The sequence below is a fragment of the Lontra canadensis genome, unplaced genomic scaffold (assembly GCF_010015895.1).
Source record: "Lontra canadensis isolate GAN:19392208 unplaced genomic scaffold, GSC_riverotter_1.0 scaffold194, whole genome shotgun sequence".
Classification (NCBI taxonomy): domain Eukaryota; kingdom Metazoa; phylum Chordata; class Mammalia; order Carnivora; family Mustelidae; genus Lontra; species Lontra canadensis.
Genome location: NW_022631188.1, coordinates 1 through 23,854, shown reverse-complemented (window position 1 = coordinate 23,854; position 23,854 = coordinate 1). Strand labels below are relative to the sequence as shown.

The 23,854-nt window shown below is 40.6% G+C and overlaps 2 protein-coding genes across 2 annotated transcripts; both read left to right on the top strand.

The window, feature by feature from the left end:
• Window positions 1–1,249: 1,249 nt before the first annotated feature.
• LOC116861258 (putative olfactory receptor 2B8) lies at window positions 1,250–2,188 on the top strand. The gene has a single exon (XM_032847807.1). It carries the CDS (start codon window positions 1,250–1,252, stop codon window positions 2,186–2,188), a length of 939 nt encoding a protein of 312 aa, XP_032703698.1.
• An 11,712-nt stretch (window positions 2,189–13,900) lies between these two features.
• On the top strand, window positions 13,901–14,839 carry LOC116861259 (putative olfactory receptor 2B8). Its single transcript, XM_032847809.1, has one exon. It carries the CDS (start codon window positions 13,901–13,903, stop codon window positions 14,837–14,839), a length of 939 nt encoding a protein of 312 aa, XP_032703700.1.
• Window positions 14,840–23,854: the final 9,015 nt, after the last annotated feature.

Sequence of the window (23,854 nt, the reverse complement as noted above, 5' to 3'; positions counted from 1 at the left end):
TTCTTCTAGTATTTAAAGGTTTCCATTTTAGTGATTTAACCTACTTTACTTTGAGAATGTATCTGTCTTTATCTCTATGTGTTTATATATTTAATTAGTTTATCATAGGGAGTGATGTAAAGCATTATTCTTTGTAGATAGATTACACCACTAGATAACTTTTAAAATGACTAATCTGATTAGAATGTTGATAGTGAAAAATCCTACCTCTTTTAGGATTTCATGCCCTGTACTTGGTAATGTGTGAAACAGAAGTCTGCAGACGGAAGAAGAAAGTCTTGGCCACTGGATTTCAGGGTTCTGATTTCAACGGATATGCAGGGCCAATGAATTTTTGGAGTTCCTGTTAAATTGGTATGGTAATTTCAAGCATCTTTAAGGAAAAGTTAAGCACTGTATTTGGATGGTAATGTTTTTGGTTCTCTGTGATTATTAATTTTTTCCCTACCATATCAAAAAGCAGTGCAACTTTCATAAATACGTTAGTCAGTTCTGTCAAAATGTTTGTGTGCAGAGTAGTGGTGATATTTTGCATGTAATTGAATTCTTTGAATTAATACATTCTAGGTTTTCAATTCCTGTATCTGAATGCATTTTGAGTTTATATTGTATTATATTCTATTGCACGTGAGGTATGTGCAAATCCAATTTTGTAGAATCATGAGAAACATACTTGCAATAACATTTCTCCCTCTGTCTGCATCTCTTTCTGATTTTTTTCTGATTACCCTCCCTCTTTTTCCATTATCCCCATTCTTTCTAAAGTGTATGTATATGTTTATAGTACTTTAGGTCTTATTGAGCTCAGACCGAAAGACCTTTTGTACCTATGACTGATTCAAAGACAATATCCGTTATTTCATTTTTCTTATACTAAATATTAATGATATACTTTCTGTGATAATGTAGAACTGGATTGAGATAAACTATGTCAATTTTTTAATTTACTTAAATGTTTATTCTTTTTAAAAATTTTTATTTTTTATTATGTTATGTTAGTCACCATACAGTACATCATTAGTTTTTGATGCAGTGCTCCATGATTCGTTGTTCATTATCATCCAGCACTTAATGAGCACATCATTCATTCAAGTAGTTACTGATAAAATCCTATGGTCCTACTTTAACATGAGAGATCCTCCCCACCCCTGTCAACTTTTTTTTTTTTAAGATTTCTTTTTTTTTTTTTTAAATTTCTTTAAAAATTGCTAAATACTTGGTCCTGACAGGAAACATGTGCTAACAGAGGATGGAACAGAAAAATGGCAGTTCTTTCATGGGGTTTATCCTGCTGGGGTTCTCTGACTGGCCTCAACTGGAGCTAGTCCTTTTTGTGGTTCTCCTGATCTTCTATCTGTTCACTCTGCTGGGAAATACCACCATCATTGCCTTGGCCCAACTGGACCCACATCTTCAGACTCCCATGTACTTTTTCCTCTCCAACCTAAGCTTTCTGGACCTGTGTTACACGACCAGCACTGTCCCTCAGCTCCTGGTTCATCTCAGGACGGCAGACAGGTCTATCTCGTTTGGTGGCTGTGTAGTTCAGCTGTTTGTTGCTCTAGGGTTGGGAGGAACAGAATGCATTCTCTTAGGAGTCATGGCATTTGACCGCTATGCAGCCATCTGCAAGCCCCTGCAGTACACCGTGATCATGCACCTCCGTCTCTGTGCCCTCATGGCTTCTGCATCATGGTTCATTGGTTTCGGCAACTCCTCATTGCAGACAGTGCTCCTCTTCCTTTTACCACTTTGTGGGAGAAATAAAATAGACCACTTCTTCTGTGAGGTCCCTGCACTGCTCAAGCTTGCCTGTGTTGATACCACTGTTTATGAGTCTGAGGTCTTCTTTGTCGGTGTGGTCATTCTCCTCATACCTTTGACATTAATCACAGTCTCCTATGGTAGGATCGTCAGGGCGGTCTTAAGAATAAAGTCATCTGCAGGGCAGAGGAAAGCGTTTGGCACATGTGGATCCCACATCACAGTGGTCTCCCTGTTCTATGGCACGGCCATCTATGCTTACCTCCAGCCCAGCAACAACTATTCCCAGGATCAGGTCAAGTTTGTTTCTCTGTTCTATGCCATTGTCACCCCCATGGTCAACCCTGTCATATATACGCTGAGGAACAAGGATGTGATGGGAGCAATGAAGAAGGTGCTTTGTAGGGTCCAGGACTCCAGATGACTGGGTGGGGAAGACCCTTTGATGGAGGACTTTGACTGCCAGGGTATTTAAGATGACTATGACCTTCCAGTGTCATCCAAAATTTCCTGTGACATCTCTCAAGGGAATTTCCTTACTTGATTCTTTTATACAAGTGAGTGCTCAAAATCCAAGCTCATAGATTCATGCAGCCTCCAGAGATATGACCTATTGTCCTAGAGCATCTGCATCATACTATTATTTTAAAAAGCTCCACGGGTTTTTCTTATTCCCCACCCCCATTTAGGAATGCTAGTCCATTTCTACTTAGAAGAAGATATTCAGGAACATACATAGGGAATTAAGAATACGAACCACTAAAACCCTGTAAGAAATACTAACATTTTAGCATTTTCTGGCATTTGTTGGAAGCATATCACTTTTTCCTGCATTGTGATCATGGTTCCATGATAAGGTCCTTAGGTTGACTGTATCACAGCTTTTTCACAGAAGTAGGTGGGCATCTGTGAGAAAAAGCAATCCTTAGCTCAAAGAAAATCCTGCTAACATCAATCTTGATGAAGTACATTTAAATCTTCTCTTCATCCCATTTAATAATTTCTTTGATCCAGGCATCACTGATCAATGCTTTTGTATCTCCAACCTGCCAAAAGCCCCATACAGTTTGAATGCAGGGACATATTCTAAAAATCTGGGAAATGACCTCTTATTCCCAGGAAATCCCATGTTCTCTGGAGCTTACCAGATTCACTAGGAGGAAATGTAAAGAAGAAATAAAATATATATTAATCATTAAACGTGTCCATGTGTCTAAGCTTTATAAATAGCCATCTGAGTTTTAACTACTGTCATACATTTCTGAATTAGAAGTAATGAGTGTCAACTTCATTTGTCCCAGAACAATTGAATCTGACATTGTAAGCCCTTAGATCTTAACTCAAACTTAGTTTTCACATAAATGTGTTTTCAAATATGGATCTGGGTTTTTGTAGTATTGTCACAAACAGGGTATTTTCCCATGGAGGCTGGAGCCAACAATGCTGTCTTTATAGGAATGTTGCTGATTTTTGATAGTTTTTTCCAACATGTAGCCCAGAGCAGGTAGATGTGTTTGTGTCTTGAACTGGACATATATGCATAACAACTCTCCTGTTCCCTATCCTGATGGCTAACTGGCCCCCCAGGGCCTTGAACCCTGAGCTGGCCATGCTCATGCCAAGTGATCTTGCTGCAGGGACAGCATGTGGAGGCTGGAAATGACAGCTAGGGGGAGATCATGTACACAGTCAGGTTCTCTCTGTATCACTAAGAGCATCACAGTATTCTTACTTGAAATCAACACCTGGGATGTATCTTGACACCATAGTGATGCTTCATGTATGCCAGTAGGAAAACAGTTCTGTACACTGTTTATCCCCAATGGTGACAAATTTCCTGCTTTCCATTATGTTTCAACCACATCCTGACAGTTATATCCAAATGGTCACATCAAAGTCCCTCAAATGAACCATCTTTGGTGCAAAAACTCTCAAGGTCTCATGACGTTACAGAGCCTGTTATACAGGGTGAACAACTCCTTCTCTGCTGTTAAGGACACACAGAACTGGGGGCAAAATATTTATTTCCTTTAAGTGAATGTGTGAATGGCATTTGGATGTTTACTACTCATAGAAATAAGTTATAGAGAACACAGGTCTCTGGGATCCATGCCAAAATAAAAAAGAAATTAGTTAAGGACCAAACACAAGTTCAGGATTATTCTGTGACATTTTTGTAATGTTAGGAATCGGCTCCCCCTGGTGTCCATGCCTTGTCTGTAACAGACTCCAGGGTTGTGTAAATTGTCGCCAATACTATCTGGACCGTTTCCTTCTGCGCATTCACCAGTAAGTGTGGCAGGGCTGTGCACTTGTACCCAAAGCTTGGCTAAATTATTTATTCCATCTGTGTTTAGCCCCTGGAGGTCAGGACGATCATGACTCTTTAGAGCAAGTCATGGATTCTTCCAGCTCTTCTGCTTCCTGAGGAATACAGGGCGCACGCCGTCGGCTCAGGTAGTGATGGCAGAGACCCAGAATGTCTGTCAGACTCACATGAAACACAGTTTTTAACAGCATGTGATTCATTACCAGTTAGCGAAGGATATAAAATAGCAGGAGTGCTAGCAGGGGGCCCCCAGAAGGTTAACCGACTGATCCATACAAATGCCGCACACTTGGTCCTTTTAAAAATTTAATTCTATTGGTTTACACTGTTGGTGGATTTATTTTAACTGTTTTGAACTGATTGAAATCTATGAGATCTTTAAGAAATGTAAGTTCTTCTGGTTAGGAGCCTTTTCTGAGAAAAATTAACCTCTTTTGAGAATGAAGTTGTTCAGTTGTTGACCTGTGTCTTTCGTCTCAGTGAAGCATCCTGGATATTTCTAATGACTGGGTTATTTGGGATCCTCATGATCCATGGGATGTCGTGACCAGTTGTCAAAGCCTTTCTCAGGAACTCCCGACCCCCCCAACTCCTGACTCTGGTAGCAGATCATAAACAGTACTTTCTGTGTATTTTTAAGTCCCTATTTCAGGCATTTAGAGAAAGTGAAACATTTTTACAGGACTATTTTGGGAAAGCTTCTTCATTTATTTATGGAAATGAGAACTGTGTTTTCTGTATTTAAAGGAAGAATCTTGGCTACAATGTGTTGTTTTTTCGCATGAAACCATCCTCTACCTTGATTCATTGCCTTTTTTTGGAAAAACCATCCTATACTTCCCAAAGGATGTTTCTCCTCAAATTCCAGCACAACATGTTACATTGTGGCTTGCATTTAGATTGAAGTAACATACAAATTAATATATTACTACACACACACACAGATATGTACATGCACAAACACAGACTCCACCTGCAATCTCTTGTAAGTCAACCTCTTTTGTGAAGATGAATAGTATGAGAAAGTATATTTCCTTTAGCTTGCACTACTTTGAAGTGACAGGATTACAAATGTTATATTTCTGAAGTGTTCTGAAATGTGTACAAATATACCGAGTATGTGTGGTAACAGCTTATTCCTGCAGGTCACATTCCAAAGAAGGTGGTGGGGACATGTGCTGTTGATAAAATCTACACCAGTAAAGAGCTGAATAGAACAAACCATACTCTTTTTGTTGTCTTTATAGATACACATAAGTTAAAAAGTTTAGTAATGCATTCTTTCATTCTCTGGATTTAAATTTGCATCAGAAATGTTGGACTATGTTTGTACATAGGGTAACTCTAGAAAAGTCTCATTTAGTAAATTTGTAGAGAGATTTTTTTTAAAGTTACTCTTATTTTTTAAGATTTTATTTATTTGAGAGAGAGAGAGAGAGAGCGCACATGAATGGGGAAGGGAGCAGCAGAGGGAGAGGGAGAAGCAGACTCCCCACTGAGCAGGGAGCACAATGTGGGGCTCTAACCCTGGACCTTGAGATCATGACCTGAGCTGAAGGGAGATGTTTAACTGACTGAGCCACCCAGTGGCAGGGAGGAGCAGAGAGTGAGAGAGAACCTTAAGCAGAGTCTGCCCTGAGCGTGGAGCCTGACTCGGGGCTTGAGCTCAGAACACAACCTGAGCCCAAACTAGGAGTCTGACTCTGAAACAACTGTACCACCCAGGCACCCCTGTAGGGAGATTTTTGCATTAAATAGTAGGAAAAATCTGACCTTAGGAGAGGAATAAGAAATGGGATGAACAAATTGAATGATATCTCTTGTATTTATTTATTTTCCCCCCAGATATACTAAGATAGAATTGACATGTAGCATTGAGCAAATTTTAGGAGTAGCAAATGTGAATATCTACATATAACAAAACCGTTACCACCCTAGGGTTAGTTAAACCTCCATCTCATCTTGTAATTACCCTTTTTTCTTTGTGCTGAGAACGATTTGAGATTTACTCTCAGCCACTTTAAGTCTGTAATACAATCACAGTAGCTCCGTGCACCACGGACCATGTGGTGCCTTAGCTCCTCAGGACTCTCATGTGATAACTGGTAGTCGGTTCCCTTTGCCTAAAATCTCCCACTTCTCCTGCCCTTACCCCTGGTAACCACATTTCTACTCTCTGTACCTACAGGTTCAGCTTTTCTGGACCCCACAGTTGTGTGGGATCACAGAGTGTTTGTCTTGCTCTTCTGACTTGTTTCACCTAGCAGTAATGCCCTCAAGATCCATCCATGCTGTCACAAATGGCAGGATTTCCTTCCTTCTCCTGGCTGAATAATATTGCTTTAGATACTTATGCCACATCCTCTTTCTCCATTCATCTGTGTGGACACTTAGGTTGTCTCCACATTTGGCCATCGTGCATAGTGCTTCTGTGAATATGGGAGGGCATGCATCTCTGATATCCAGATTTCATTTCCTTTGGATGGGTACCTAGAAGTTGGTTGCTGCATATAATAACAGTTACATTGTTAATTTTTTTGAGGAACCTCCTTACTGCTTTCCATAGGGATTGTATCAGTTTACATTCCCATCAACTGTGCAGAAGTGTTCCCTAACTAACTTCTGTTATCTTTTGTCTTTTTTATGACAGCCATTCTAACAGGTGTGAATGATATTTGATTGTGGTTTTGGTTTGCATTTCCTGATGATTAGTGATTTGGAATACCTTTCATGTATCTATTTGTCGTTTGTCTTTGGGAAAATATCCATTCAATACCTCCTTTCCTTTGAAAAAATGGAATTGTTGTTTTTTATGCCACTGAGTTGCATGCATGAGTTTTTTATATATTTTAGATATTAACCCCTTATCAGGTAGAAGATGTGTAAGTGTTTCTCCCATTCTATAGGTTGACTTTTCATTTTGTTGACTGTTTCTTTCATAGTGCAGAAAGTTTTTGGATTGATATTTCACTTATTAGTGCTTTGCTTTTGTTGCTGGTGCTTTTGTTGTCATGTTCAGGCTCAGGGTTACAATTGGATCACAAAGAGGAGGCCCGTTTGTAGATAGGATGATGCTAGACCAGCCTCATTTGGTAAATGTGAACATGTCCAATGTCATGAATCTTCTCTTCTGTGGTGTCTTCTAGGAGTTTTACAACTTTAGCTGTTCTATTTACATGTCAATCTACTGCAAGTTAATTTTTGAGGTGTATAACAGAGTGTTACAATTTCATTCCTCTGCATGTACTTACCCATTTTTTTTTTTTCAGGAGCATTTTTTAAGAAGACTGTGTTTCCCCATGAACGTTCTTGACTCTGTTGTCAAATGTTAGTTGTCTGTATGTGGGTGGGTTTATGCCTGAGCTCTTTAGTCAGTTCCTTTGCTGTATGTGTCTGTTTCTTCCGCCAGTACCGTACTGTCTTCATCACTAGAGCTTTAACATGTAGTTTGAGTCAGGATGTGGGATGCCTCCTGCTTTGTTCTTCTCAGTTGTGGTGACTTTGGCAATTGGGAACTTTTGTAGTTCCACACAGATTTTAGGATTGTTTTTTTCTCTATCTGTGAAAAATGCCAATTAGAGACGTGTGTTGCAAGAAGTTGCTGTGGTCCATGTCAAAGAGTTTACTGCTTATGTTCTCCTCTAGGATTTTGATAGATTCCTGTCTTACATGGAGGTTTTTCATTCAGTTTGAATTTATCTTTGTGTGAGGTGTAAGGTAGTGCTTCAATTTCATTCTTCTGTATGTGCTTGTCAATTTTCCCAGAACCATTTATTGAAGAGACTATCTTTTTTCCATTGGATATTCTTTCCTGATTTGTCGAAGATTAGTTGACCATAGAGTTGAGGGTCCATATCTAGTTTTCCTATTCTATATCATTGGTCTATGTGTCTGTTTTTGTGCCAATACCATGCTGTCTTGATGATCACAGCTTTGTAATACAGCTGGAAGTCAGGCATTGTGATGCCCCCAGGTTTGGTTTTCTATTTCAACATGTCCCCTAGCTATTTAGGGTTTTTTTTTCTGGTTCCATACAAATTTTAGGGTTATTTGTTTTAGCTCTGTGAAAAATATCCATGGTATTTTGATAAGGATTTGATTGAAAGTGTAGATTTCTCTGGGCAACATAGACATTTTCACAATATTTGTTCTTCCAATTCCTGAGCATGGAATATTTTTCCATTTCTTTTTATCTTCCTCCATTTTGTTCATGAGTGTTCTATAGTTTCTAGAGTATAGAGCCTTTACTCCTCTGGTTAGGTTTATTTCTAGCTATCTTATGGTTTTTTGGTGCTATTGTGAATGGAGTCAATTACTTAATTTCTCTTTCTTCAGTTACATTGTTAGTTGTTTGTGTGTATTGATTTTGTATCCTGTGACATTGCTGAATTGCTGTATGAGTTCTAGCCACTTGGGGCTGGAGATTTTTGGATTTTCCATGTAAAGTAACATATCATCTGTGAAGTGAGAGAGTTTGACTTCTTCTTTGCCAATATGGATGCCTTTTATTTCTTTTTGTTGTCTGATTGCTGAGGCCAGGACTTCTAGTACTGTGTTGAGCAAAGTGGTGAGAGTGGGCATCCCTGTCATGTTCCTGACCTTCAGGGAAAGCTCCTGTTTTTTCCCCATTGGGAATGATAATAGCTGTGGGCCTTTCTTAGAACGCTTTTGTGATGTTGAGGTATGGTCCCTCTATCCCTATACTCTGAAGAGTTTTAATCAGGAACAGGTGTTGTATTCTGTCAAATACTTTTTCTGCATCAATTGAAAGGATCATATGTTTCTTGTTTCTTCTTTTTTTTAATATACTCTATTACTTTAATTGATTTCTGAGTGTTGAACATCACTTGCATCCTAGGAATTCATCCCACCTGGTCATGGTGAATAATCTTTTTAATGTACTGTTGGATCCTATTAGCTAGGATCTTGTTGAGTATTTTGGCATCCATGTTCATTAGGGATATTGGTCCGTAAGTCTCAGTTTTTTAAAAAAATGTATTCTCTCTCTCTCTCTCTCTTTTTTTTTTTATTAACGTGCAATGTATTTGTTTCAGGGGTACTGGTCTGTGATTCATCAGTCTTGCATAATTCACAGTGCTCACTATAGCACATGCCCTCCCCAATGTCCATGTCTATAAGTCTTTCTGAATGGGTCTTTGTCTTGTTTTGGGATTATAGAATGAGTTTGAGAGTTTTCCTTCCATTTCTATTTTTTGAAACAGCTTCCATGGAATAGGTATTATGTCTTCTCTCAATGTTTGGTAGAATTCCCCTGGGAAGACATGTGGCCCTGGACTCTTGTTTTTGGGGAGGTTTTTGATTACTGCTTCAGTATCCTTGCTGGTTTTTGGTCTGTTCAGATTGTCTATTACTTCCTGTCTTGGTAGTTTATATGTTTCCAGGAATGCACCCATTTCTTCCAGATTGCTTACTTTGTTGGCATATAGTTGCTGGTAATAATTTCTAATAATTGTTTCTATTTCCTTGGTATTAGTCATGATCTCTCCCCTTTCATTCATAATTTTATTAATTTGATCCTTTCTCTTTTCTTTTGCATAAGTCTGGCCAGAGGTTTATCAATCTTATTAATTCTTTCACGGAACTACCTTCTAGTTTTGTTGATATGTTCTACGGCTTTTCTGGATTTTGTTTCCTGATTTCTGCTCTAATCTTTATTAATTTTCTTCTTCTGCTTGGTTTAGGCTTTAATTGATGGTCCCCCCCACCCTTGTCCTTTAGGTGTAAGGTTAGGTTGTGCATTTGGGATTTTTCTAAAAATTTGAGAGAGGCTTGGATGGCTATGTACTTCCCTCTGAGGACCACCTTTGCAGGATCTCATCAGTTTTGAACCGATGTGTTTTCATTTTCATAGTTTCCATGAATTGTTTAAGTTCTTTAATTTCCTGGTTGAGGCACTTATTCTTTAGCAGGGTGTTATTTAACTTCCATATGTTTATGTTCCTACCAAATTTCTTCTTGTGGTTGAGTTCAAGTTTCAAAGCACTGTGGCCTGAAAATATGCAGGGAATAATCTCAGTCTTTTGGCATTGCCTGACACCTGGTTTGTGAACCAGCATGTGATCTATTCTGGAGAACATTCCATGTGCACTCAGGAAGAAGGAGTATCTGTTGTTTTAGGATGGAATGTTCTGTATATATCTACGACATCCATCTGGTCCAATATGTCATTCAAAACTCTTGTTTCTTTGTTGATCTTCTGCTTAGATGACCTTTCCATTACTGTGAGTAGAGTGTTGATGTGTCCTATGATTAATGGAGGAGAATCAGTATGGTTCTTTATTTTGCTTATTAATTGGTTTATATAATTGGCTTCTACCATGTTGGGGGCACAGATATTTAGAATTGTTAGATCTTCTATTTGGGTAGACCCTTTAAGTATGATATAGTGTGCCTCTGTATCTCTTACTATAGTCTTTGGTTTAAGATCTAATTTGTGTGATATGAGGAATGCTACCTCAGCTTTCTTTGGAGGTCGATTAGCATGGTAAATTGTTCCCCATCCCCTCACTTCCAATCTGGAGGTGTGTTTAGGTTCAAAGTGAGTCTCGTGTAGACCCATATGGATGGGTCTTGCTTTTTTGTCCAATTTGAAACCCTGTGTCTTTTTTGGGAGCATTCAGACCATTTACATTGAGAGTAACTATTGAAAGATATGAATTTAGTGCCATTGTATTTCCTTTAATGTCTCTGTTTCTGGAGATTGTGATGAGCACTGGGTGTTACATGCAACTAATGAAATCACTGAATACTACATCAAACACTAATGATATGTTGGAAATTGAGCATAATAAAAAAATAAAAAAAATAAAGAGATTGTGGGTGAGTTGGGGGAAAGGCAGAGGGAGACAGAGAGGGGAAGCAGACTCCCCTCTGGGCAGGAGATCTATGCCTAAATTTGGCTCCATTCCACACCCGAGGATCATGTCCTGAGCTGAAACTGAGTGTGAAGCGTAAGGGACTAAATCACACTGGGCCCCACATATTTATACTTTAAGTAACTGAATGCATTCCTTTTTAAGAATTAACATATAATGTATTATTTGTTTCAGGGGTACAGGTACTGAACGGTTCTTAATTATATATGTAAATATTTTGGATAATTGTGTTGAAAAGTTTTACGTGTTTTGTAAAACATGTAGGTCATTCACAAATGAGAACCAAAGGAATTATTTGTCCTCTGTGAAATAATGTGAAATAATAAAACAGACAGATGAGGTCTCCTCTGGCATGATCCTTGATCATCATTCTCCCTGAGGACGGCCATCTCTGGACAGCTCAGTTACAGGGGTTCATTAGCAGTGTGGGGCATCTGCTCCCCACAGACGTCAGCCAGGGAAACACATTTGGTTTTCGGTGCCAGCCCAGCACAGCTGAGTGTCACAGCACTGTCTCCTGTGCTCATAAGGGTCTCCCTGTCATACAGCCAGGTCACGACTTTCAGGAAACCAAGGTGGAGTTTGTAATTGTCTTCATCTCCTACCTCTTAGAGACAAAGTGCAGATCTTTGTTCACCTAAAGATACATGAAGTTATCATGAGAAAACATCCTTCTGCTTAGGAAAAATTTATGGATAAGCCAGTGCTGGTGTAGTCAACCTTTGCATTGACCGCACACGACTGATTCTGCATGTCCAAGTGCCAATCCTTGATACCGTCTTTAGGCAGTGACTTGGAAAAGAGGTAGGGAAATAGCTTTGAACCCACAGAGAGGGTGAGCAAAGGTGAGTGGAATGGAATTGGTCTCTGTGTTGCTTTAGGAATTGGAAGTTAATTTTCAGTTACAATGGTTCTTGAAACAGAAGAGCTGTTGCTTATATGTTCCACTGCCTAAAGGAACAGCTTATGGCGATTCACCAAATATAAGAAGTAAATTTAGTTGTTCATTATAGACTCCACCAAGTCATTCTTAGACATTTCATTCTACTGCAATACATTCATTATCCCTGCTTAAGCAAAATATGGGAAATACTTAAATATGCATATATAGTGGTAGTAAAATGTGACCTTCAGTCATAGAACAAGAGAATATGCGTAAGTGTAAAAATAGGAGACCATATACATCCATGCTCTCTTTATGGTCCTTATTGTTTGTGAAATTAGACAGTATTTATTCTGTATGCATAAAGCTCATTGTCATTATTTATAGTTCCTAAATGGTCACTTTCTCCCTTCAGAGTTTCTAAAATATCTAAAATATGTACGGAGTTTTAAGAACGCTATATTGAAGATCACAACAGGGGAGTTGCATTTTGTGAATATTGTGTCAGTGCAGTTCTATTCGGACACTGGGTTCCATCCTTCTATCCTTGCACAGGATCATGAATGGAGTCTTGTGTGAATGCTGTTGGGGTCCTGCTCAGATGCTCTTTACCTGGCTGCTGCTCCAATCCTAACCCTACATGTTAGGAATATGGGCTGCAAGGTGCACAGCCATTGTCTTCTTCAGAGATTTGCCCTCAGCCGAGAGGGAGCCACTTTGCCAGGGGCTCTCAGGAGTGTGGGCAACTCTTAGCCAGTGACAGACTAATGGGAGAGGCAAAAGGCTGCCAACGCCAAGGCAAGACTAAATCTGATGCAATTCATGCTCCAGAGCTGTGCTGTCCAAGACTGGAGAACATAGTCATAGGAAGTCATTTAAATTTAAATTAATTAAAATTAAATAGAATACAAAATTCCATTTCTCAGTGAGGCCATTTAAATGCTCGGGTAGTGACATGTGGATAGTGGCTATTGCATTAGGCAGTGAGGGCTGAGTATTTCTCTCAGCACAGATGCATATTTGTATGGCAGACTTGTGTCCACTTTCTTACAGGCTCATTCTGTATTCCATTTAAGACCACGTCTTTCCTTATTCATGTTCTCTGCTCTGTTTTGCTTCCCTCATCCCCTTTATTCTAAGAGCATTCCCTGAACAAACCACGTGCAGTGGAAATCCTACTTGATCCTCTTATCTCATGGAACCTGGAAAGCTCCATCCATGTTCATGCGACCTGTCATTTCAGGGGTTGTGAAAGCTGCCTTTCCCCTCACTAGCTCATCCCGCATTGCCCTTGGGGACCTGTTCCAGTATATGTGGGGTCAGCTCACAGCTAGGGGACAGAGCTTTATTAAAGTAGTAGTGATTCATTCCTACCACTGCCAGCACTATTTCAGGATTCATTCAGGAACGGGATAGGGCAGAGTTTGTACGTCATTTATGTCGGTTTCTGTTATATATTTGAAATATCTTCAATACAGACACTTTGTATGTATTGTACATATGCAGTTTGCATACTGAGCAGCTAGTTTTATGGAACTATGAATTTTTCCACTTAAAATTTTAGGGTTGTATTTCAGTATTGAACTTTTATGGTAATTGCTCTGTTAGCTTACGTGTTCTGGTACTAAACATTTAGTCTGTTTCATTTGATGCCCGTTGTCTTCATTATTATTGTAGAATTGGGTTCTTGTGCTCTCCCTCTTTTTCCCTCATCCCCATTCTTTCTAAAATGTATTTTAAGTACTTTAAGTCTTAAGCTCAGACTGAAAGACCTTTTGTACCTATGACTGATGCAAGCACAAAGGCCATATTTCATTTTTCTTATACCAAATATTAATGCAATGTGGAACTGTATTGGCATAAAATTGCAAAGAGCACATCATTGATTCACATAGTTACTGATAAAATCCTATGCCCTGTCTTTAACATGAGAGATACATGCCCTTCCCCAGTCAACTATTTTTTTTAAAGATTTCTTTTAAAATTGCTAAATGCTTGGTCCTGACAGGAAACATGTGCTAACAGAGGATGGAACAGAAAAATGGCAGTTCTTTCACGGGGTTTATCCTGCTGGGGTTCTCTGACCGGCCTCAACTGGAGCTAGTCCTCTTTGTGGTCCTCCTGATCTTCTATCTGTTCACTCTGCTGGGAAACGCCACCATCATTGCCTTGTCCTACTTTGACCCACATCTACATACTCCCATGTACTTTTTCCTCTCCAACCTAAGCTTTCTGGACCTGTGTTACACGACCAGCACTGTCCCTCAGCTCCTGGTTCATCTCAGGACAGCAGATAAGTCCATCTCGTTTGGTGGCTGTGTGGCTCAGCTCTTCATCTCTCTAGGGTTGGGAGGAACAGAATGCATTCTGTTAGGGGTCATGGCGTTTGACCGCTATGCAGCCATCTGCAAACCCCTGCAGTACACCGTGATCATGCACTCCCGTCTCTGTGCCCTCATGGCTTCTGCATCGTGGTTTATTGGTTTTGCCAACTCCTCATTGCAAACAACGCTCATCTTGATTGTACCACTTTGTGGGAGAAATAAAATAGGCCATTTCTTTTGTGAGATCCCACCATTACTCAAGCTTGCCTGTGTTGACACCACTGTGAATGAGTCTGTGCTCCTCTTTGTTGGTGTGGTCATTCTCCTCATACCTGTGACATTAATCACAGTCTCCTATGGTCAGATCGTAAGGGCGGTCTTAAGAATAAAGTCATCTGCAGGGCAGAGGAAAGCGTTTGGCACATGTGGATCCCACATCACAGTGGTCTCCTTGTTCTATGGCACGGCCATCTATGCTTACCTCCAGCCCAGCAACAACTACTCTCAGGAGCAAGGCAAGATTGTTTCTCTGTTCTACGCCATCGTCACCCCCATGGTCAACCCTGTCATATACACACTGAGGAACAAGGATGTGACGGGGGCAATGAAGAAGGTACTTTGTAGTGGCCATGACTCCAGATGACTGGGTGGGGAAGACCCTTTCATGGAAGACTATGGCTGCCAAAGAGTTTAAGAGGATTGTGTCCTCCTCATGTCATCCAAAATTCCCTGTGATATCTCTCAAAGGAATTTCCTTAGCTGTTGCTTTAATGCATTTCAGTGCTCAAAATCCAAGTTCTTGGGTTCATGAAGCCTCCAGAGTTGCTCCTAGAGAGTCTGCATTATATTTCATTTTAAGAAGCTCCATAGGTTGGAGTATTATGCCTCCATCAGAAAGGATGAATACCCAACTTTTGTAGCAACATGGACAGGACTGGAGGAGATTATGCTGAGTGAAATAAGTCAAGCAGAGAGGGTCATATGGTTTCACTTATTTGTGGAGCATAACAAATAACATGGAGGACAAGGAGAGATGGAGAGGGGAAGGGAGTTGAGGAAAATTGGAAGGGGAGGTGAACCATGAGAGACTGAGGACTCTGAAAAACAATCTGAGGGTTTTGAAGGGGTGGGGGGTGGGAGGTTGGGGGAACCAGTTGGTGGGTATTAGGGAGGGCATGGATTGCATGGAGCACTGGGTGTGGTGCAAAAACAATGAATTCTGTTACGCTGAAAAGAAATAAAAAATTAAAAAAATGTTTTTTTCATATGTTTCTGAATTAGGAGTAATGAGTGTCAACATCCCAGAACAGTTGAATCTGACATTGTAAGCCCTTAGATCTTAATCAAACTCAGTTTGCACATAAATGTGTTTTGGGGTATGGATTTGGGTTCTGATTTTGGTAAGTTTTCCCAACATGCAGCCCAGTGCAGGTAATGTGTTTGTGTCTTGGGGTGGACACATACTCATAACAACTCTACTGTTCCCTATCCTGACAGCTAACTGGCTTCCCCAGGGCCTTGAACCCTGAGCTGGCCATGCTCACGCCAAGTGATCTTGCTGCAGAGACAGCATGTGGAGGCTGGAAATGACACCCAGGGGAGGTTATGCACATGGTCAGGTTCTCTCTGTATCACTAAGAGCATCACAGTATTCTTGAAATCAACACCTGGGATGTATCATGACACCATAGTGATGCTTCATGTATGCCAGTAGGAAAACAGTTCTGTCCACTGTTTATCCCGATGGTGACAAATTTCCCACTCTCCTTTATTTTTCTTTTTTTGTTTTAAAGATTTTATTATTTTATTATTTATTTATTTATTTGAGAGAGAGGGAGAGAGAGACCAGGTGGGGGATAGGCAGACGGGTTTGGAGAGAGACAGGCAGACTGCAGGCTGAACACGGAGCTTGATGGGGTGTCCATCTTGTGACATGGAGATCATGAACTGAGCTGAAATCAAGAACCTCGAAAGGGGGCGCCTGGGTGGCTCAGGGGGTTAAGCCTCTGCTTTCAGCTCAGGTCATGATCTCAGGGTCCTGGGATCGAGCCCCGCATTGGGCTCTCTGCTCAGCAGGGACCCTGCTTCCCCTCCTCTCTCTGCCTGCCTCTCTGCCTACTTGTGATCTCTGTCTGTCAAATAAATAAATAAAATCTTAAAAAAAAAAAAGAGAACCTCCAAGGCACCCCTCTGCTGTCTGTTTCAGCCACAGCCTGACAGTTATGTACAAATGGTCACTTTAAAATCCCTCAAAAGGGGGCGCCTGGGCAGCTGAGTGGGTTACAGCCTCTGCCTTCGGCTCAGGTCATGATCCCAGGACCTTGGGATGGAGCCCAGGACCCTGGAATCGAGCCCCGCATCAGGCTCTCTGCTCAGCAGGAAGCCTGCTTCCCCTTCCTTATCTGCCTGCTGCTCTGCCTGCTTGTGATCTCTGTCTGTCAAATAAATAAATAAAATCTTTAAAAAAAAATCCCTCAAATGAACTCTCTTGGACACAAAAACCCTCAAGGTCTCAGGAAACCACACAGCCTGTTGTTCAGGTGAACAACTTCTCTGCTCTTAAGGACACAGAGAGCCCTGGGGTGAAGCAGATTCATTTCCTTTAAGTGAATGTTTGAATGGCATATGGGTGTCTATGACTCATGGGACTAAATGATAGATAACAAAGGTCTCTGGGATCCTCGCCAAAATAAAAGAGAAATCACTGAAGAGACAAAACACAAGTTCAGGATTGTTCTGTAACATTTTTCTAATGTTAGGAATCTGCTCCCCAAGCACTCCATGCCCTGTCTGTAGCAGAGTCCAGGGCTGTGTTAATTGTCACCAATATTATTTGGACTCTTTTGCATTTTTGCCAATAACTGTGGAATGGCTACAGGGATTGTACCTAAGACTTGGCTAAATTATTTATTCCATCTGTGTTTAGCCCCTGGAGGTCAGGACAATCATGATGCTCTAGAGCAAGTCATGGGTTCTTCCAGCTCTTCTGCTTCCTGAGGAACCCGGGATGCACACCGTCGGCCCAGGTAGTGATGGCAGAGACCCAGAATGTCAGTCAGACTCACATGAAGCACAGTTCTTTACCAGCAGCAGATTTACTACCAATTAGTAGAGGATACAAAATGCTGAGAGCCCTTTCAATATCCAGGAGGCCCCAGACCCACCAGACACATCTTCGGAGACCCCCTCACTGCAGTGGAAAGCCTTTTTCTTCTCAAATGTGGGGCAGAACTATTATGGTACAAGTCAGCACAGAGAGGCTTGGGGGATTCTCAGATTATGTGTCCCTAACTTTGTCGTCCAGTTCTGGCATTAGGACTGTCATTTGGTAGCATATCAGAACCCAAAGAACAAATAATCCAATGAAGAAATGGGCAGAGGACATGAACAGACATTTCTCCAAAGAACACATCCAGATGGCCAACAGACACATGAAAAAAATGTTGAACATCACTCGGCATCATGGAAATACAAATTAAAACCACAATGAGATAGCACCTCACACCAGTTACAATGGCTAAAATTAACAAGTCAGAAAATGATGGGTGTTGGTGAGGATATAGAGAACGGGGAACCCTCCTACACTGTTGGTAGGAATGCAAGCTGGTGCAGCCTCTCTGGAAAACAGCACGGAGGTTCCTCAAAAAGTTGAAAATAGAGCTACTCTATGACCCAGCAATCACGCTACTAGGTTTTTACCCCAAACATACAAATGTAGTGACCCAATGGGTCATGTGCACCCCCAATGATCATAGCAGCAATGTTCACAATAGCCAAACTATGGACAGAGCCCAGATGTCCAGTGACAGATGAATGGATAATGAAGAAGTGGTATGTATGTGTGTTGTGTGTGCGTGTGTGTGTGTGTGTGTGTGTGTGTGTATAATGGAATACTATGCAGCCATCAAAGAATGAAATCTTGCCATTTGCAATGACATGGATGGAACTAGAGGGTATTAGGCTAAGTGAAATAAGTCATTCAGAGAAAACAGTTATCATATGATCTCCCTGATATGTGGAATTTAAGAAACAAAACCAAGGATCACAGGGGAAGAGAGGAAAAAATAAAACAAGTCAAAACCGGATGGGGGGGAAAAAGCATAGGAGACTCTTAATCACATGAAGCAAACTGAGGACTGCTGGAGGGGACAGGGGTGGAGGGAAAGGGTAACTGGGTGATGGACATTGGGGATGGCATGTGTTGTAATGAGCACTGGGTATTGTATAAGATTGGTGGATCACAGACCTGTACTCCTGAAACAAGTAAAACATTATATGATAACTAATTGAATTTATTTGTTTATTTAAAAGATTTTACCTATTTGTTTGACAGAGAGAGATCACAAGTAGGCAGAAGGCAGGTAGAGATAGAAAGGGAAGCAGGCTCCTTGCTGAGCACGAGCCTGATATGGGGCTTAATCCCAGGACTCTGGGATCATGACCTGTGCCAAAGGCAGAGGCTTAACCCACTGAGCCACCCAGGCGCCCCTAACTAACTGGATTTAAATAAAAAGATAATTAAAGAAAGAATTTTTAAAAATAACCTCATTAGAAGTTTGGTAGAGTTTGACTCTACCAAAGATTAGACTATGCCTCATTATTAGCTCTGTGATCCCAGGTTACAGTAGTTATGAAGGAGAGTAAGTGAAAAAAATTCACATATTTACATTTATTTATTTATTTTTAAAGATTAAATTATTTATTTTAGAGTCAGAAAGAGAGTGCATGAAGAGGGGGAGGTGAAGAAGGAGGTAGAGAAGGAAGTGGACTCCCTGCTGGGCAGGGAGCTCTATGCCTAAGCTGGGCTCCATCCTTTCACACTGAGATCATGATTATATTAAAATTAAATGAAAAATTTATTCACAGATTTACATTTAAAATTACGTAAGTGAATGGACTCTTACTTATATATTTATATGTAAATGTTTTGGGTAATTGTGACAAAAAAAGTCTTAAATGTTTCACAAAACATGTAGGTTATTCATAGAGAAATATAAGTCATAACAAAAGAGATAAACAAGGTCTCCTCTGGCTTTGTCCTTGATCGTCGTTCTCCCTGAGGACGGTCATCTCTGGACAGCTCAGTGACAGGGGCTCATTAACAGTGTGGGGCATCTGCTCCCCAGAGTAGTCAGCCAGGGAAATGCATTTGGTTCTCAGTGCCAGCCCATCACAGCTGAGTGTCACAGCACCGTCTCCTGTGCTCATAAGGGTCTCCCTGTCATACAGCCAGGTCACTGCTTTCGGGAAACCAAGGTGGAGTTTGTAATTGTCTTCATCTCCTACCTCCTTGAGGCAAAGGGCAGATCTCTGTTCATCTAAAGATACATGAAGTTATCATGAGAAAACATCCTTCTGCTTAGGAAAAATTTATGGATAAGCCAGTGCTGGTGTAGTCAACCTTTGCATTTACTGCACTCGACTGATTCTGCATGTCTAAGTGCCAATCCTTGATACTGTCTTTAGGCAGTGACTTGGAAAGGAGGTAGGGAAATAGCTTTGAACCTACAGAGAGGGTGAACAAAGGTGAGTGGAATGAAACTTGGTCTGTGTGTTGCTCTAGGAATTGGAAGTTAGTTCATTTTCTGCTGCAATTGTTCTTGAAACAGAAGAGCTGTCCTGGTTTGCACGTATGGTCTACTGTCTAACGGAAGACTGTGGAAAGTCACCAAATGTAGGAACCAAATTTAGCTCTTTGTTATAGACTCCACCAAGTCATTCCCAGACATTTCATTCTACTACAGTACATTCACTACACCTGTGTACGCACATGTGGAAAATACTTTAAATGTCTATATAATGGGAATAAAATATGCCCTTCAGCAATAGAATAAGAGATTCTTCATGTGTATAAAAGTATTATACTATATGCTTCCATGCTTTCCTATTAGTTCTTATTGTCTATGAAAATAGGCAATATTTGCTCTCTGTTTAAATCTCATTGTCACTATTTATCATTTCTAAATGTTCATTTTCTCCCTTACAAGTTACCAAAGAATCTAAAATATGTAAGGAATATTAGAAACATTATGTTGGTTTTAATTTGAATCTCCCTGATGGCTAGTGCTGATGAACATTTTTTCATGTGTCTGATAGCCATTTGTATGTCTTCGTTGGAGAAGTGTTCATTTTTTGTCCATTTTTTGATATGATTATCTGTTTTGTGTGTGTTGTGTTTGAGGAGTTCTTTATAGATCCTGGATATCAATCTTTTGTCTGTACTGTCATTTGCAAATATCTTCTCCCATTCCGTGGGTTGCCTCTTTGTTTTCTTGACTGTTTCCTTTGCTGTGCAGAAGCTTTTGATTTTGATGAAGTCCCAAAAGTTTATTTTCACTTTAGTTTCCTTTGCCTTTGGAGACATATCTTGAAAGAAGTTGCTGTGGCTGATATCGAAAATATTACTGCCTATGTTCTCCTCTAGGATTCTGATGGATTCCTGTCTCACATTGAGGTCTTTTATCCATTTTGAGTTTATCTTTGTGTACAGTGTAAGAGAATGGTCGAGTTTATTCTTCTACATATAGCTGCCCAGTTTTCCCAGCACCATTTATTGAAGAGACTGTCTTTTTTCCACTGTATATTTATTCCTGTTTTGTCGAAGATTAACGGACTATAGAGTTGAGGGTCCATATCTGGGCTCTCTACTCTGTTCCACTGGTCTATTGTCTGTTTTTATGCCAGTACCATGCTGTCTTGGTGATCACAGCTTTGTAGTAAAGCTTGAAATCAGGTAACGTGATGCCCCCAGTTTTATTTTTGTTTTTCAACATTTCCTTAGCAAATCGGGGTCTCTTTGGTTCCATACACATTTTTGGATTATTTGCTCCAGCTCTTTGAAGAATACCAGTGGAATTTTGATTGGAATAGCATTAAAAGTACAGATTGCTCTAGGCAGTATAGACATTTTAACAATGTTTATTCTTCCGATCCAAGAGCATGGAATGGTCTTCCATCTTTTTGTGTCTTCTTCAATTTCTTTCATGAGCGTTCTGTAGTTCCTCGAGTACAGATCCTTTACCTCTTTGGTTAGGTTTATTCCCACGTATCTTATGGTTCTTGTTAAAACCACATTGAGATATCACCTTACACCAGTTAGAATGGCCAAAATTAGCAAGACAGGAAACAACATGTGTTGGAGGGGATGTGGAGAAAGGGGAACCCTCTTACACTGTTGGTGGGAATGCAAGTTGGTGCAGCCTCTTTGGAGAACAGTGTGGAGATTCCTCAAGAAATTAAAAATAGAGCTTCCCTATGACCCTGCAATTGCACTACTGGGTATTTACCCCAAAGATATAGATGTAGTGAAAAGAAGGGCCATCTGTACCCCAATGTGCATAGCAGCAATGGCCACGGTCGCCAAACTGTGGAAAGAACCAAGATGCCCTTCAATGGACGAATGGATAAGGAAAATGTGGTCCATATACACTATGGAGTATTATGCATCCATCAGAAAGGATGAATACCTAACTTTTGTAGCAACATGGACGGGACTGGAAGAGATTATGCTGAGTGAAATAAGTCAAGCAGAGAGAGTCAATTATCATATGGTTTCACTTATTTGTGGAACATAGCAAATAGCATGGAGGACATGGGGAGTTAGGAGAAGGGAGTTGGAGGAAATTGGAAGGGGAGGTGAACAATGAGAGACTATGGACTCTGAAAAACAATCTGAAGGGTTTGAAGAGGTGGGGGAGTGGGAGGTTGGGGGAACCAGGTGGTGGGTATTAGAGAGAGCACAGATTGCATGGAGCACTGGGTGTGGTACAAAAACAATGAATACTGTTAAGTTGAAAATAAATTTAAAAAAAAAGATAAAAAAAAAAGAGAAACATTATGTTGAAGATTACAACAGGGAGTTCCATTTTGTGGATATTGTGTCAGTGCATCTCTACTGGGACACTGGGTTCTATCCTTCTATCCTTGCACAGGATCATGAATGGACTCTGTGTAAATGCTATTGGGGTCCTGCTCAGACGCTCTTTACCTGGCTGCTGCGCCGATCCTAACCCTATGTGTTAGGAATATGGGCTGCCAGGTCCACAGCCATTCCCTTCTTCAGAGATTTGCCCTCAGCTGAGAGGGAGCCACTTTGCCAGGAAGTCTCGGGAACACACTTGGGGCAGCTCACAGCCAGCGACAGACTCATGGGAGAGACAAAAGGCTGCCAATGTCAAGGCAGGACTAAGTCTGATGCAATGCTCGGTCCAGAGCCGTGCTGTCCAATACTGGAGTACGTAGCTACAGGAAGTCATTTAAATTTAAATTAATTAAAATTAAATAGAATACACAATTCCATTTCTCAGTGAGGCCATTTAAATGCTCAGGTAGTGACATGTGGATAGTGGCTATTGCATTAGACAGCGAGGGCTGAGTATTTCCACCAGCACAGATGCATACTTGTATGGGGCTTGTGTCCAGCTTCTTACAGGATCAGGCTCATGCCATCTTCCACCTGAGACCACATCCTTGCTTAGCAGCATTCTCTGCTCTGTTTTGCTTCCCTCATCCTCTTTATCTTGAGAGCATTCCCTGAACAAGCCACGTGCAGTGGAAATCCTACTTGATCCTCTTCTCCCATGGAACCTGGTGGAAAGCCCTGTCCATGTTCATGTGACCTGTCATTTCCAGTGTTGTGAAAGCTGCCTTCCCCCTCACTAGCTCATCCCGCATTGCCCTTGGGGGCCTGTTGTAGAATATGTGGGGTCAGCTCAGACCTAGTGGACAGAAGCTTTATTAAAGCAATAGCAATTCATTCTACCCCTGCCAACAGTACTTCAGGATTTATTCAAGAACTGGATAGTGCAGGGTTTGTATGTCAATTATGTCGGTGACTGTTATATATTTGAAATATGTTCAATACAGACATTTTCATGAGATCTTTGTTCTTTAAAATGTGTAGTTCCCTTACTGAGTATGTGATTTTCAAGAAATCTAGACTCTTCCACTTGAAGTTTTAGACTTATGTGTCAGCGTTGAACACCCGGTAATGGCTCTATCAGCTTTTATGTGCTGGTACGAAACATTTAACCTCTTCCATCAGATGTCTGTTCTCTTAATTTTTATTGTAGAATTGTGTATTTTTGAGATGTCATTTCCCACATTATTGTTTTTAGATGGTGATTATTACATAAAATGCCATTGTTTCTGTTTTGTAGAATCTATTTATTTTTATTTCACCAAATAACTCTTTTCTCTCTCAGCGTATAACCTGTGCTTTTCTCAGGGATGTATGGTTTTGTATGCAAGATAATAATTTATGTGTGGGTTTGTAACTGGATTTTCCTCTACCATCTCACATCATGATATTTGCTAGAGTCGGCGTTCTGTGTTCCTTACATAGGATGGGTGTGTTTACTGTTCCAGCCAGGATTATTTACATAGTTTGTCCAAGAGGAATGAATGTCTCTTACTGCATTCAGGCATTTGATACCTACCTCCATAGAGATGATGGTTTTTAGTCTACTCACAGGTCTTTAACGTGGTAAGAAGTAGAGGAAATGAAGTTTTTCATTTAACCTTAGGCTACACATGTCTTTTCTCTGGGAAGATGTGCTCTGTGGTGGTGCACAGAGATTGGAGAGGGACGGATGCTGAGCGGGGGAGGTGGAAGGGAGGAAAGTGAGCTAGATCAGCAGGACAAGCTGTTGAGATCTGA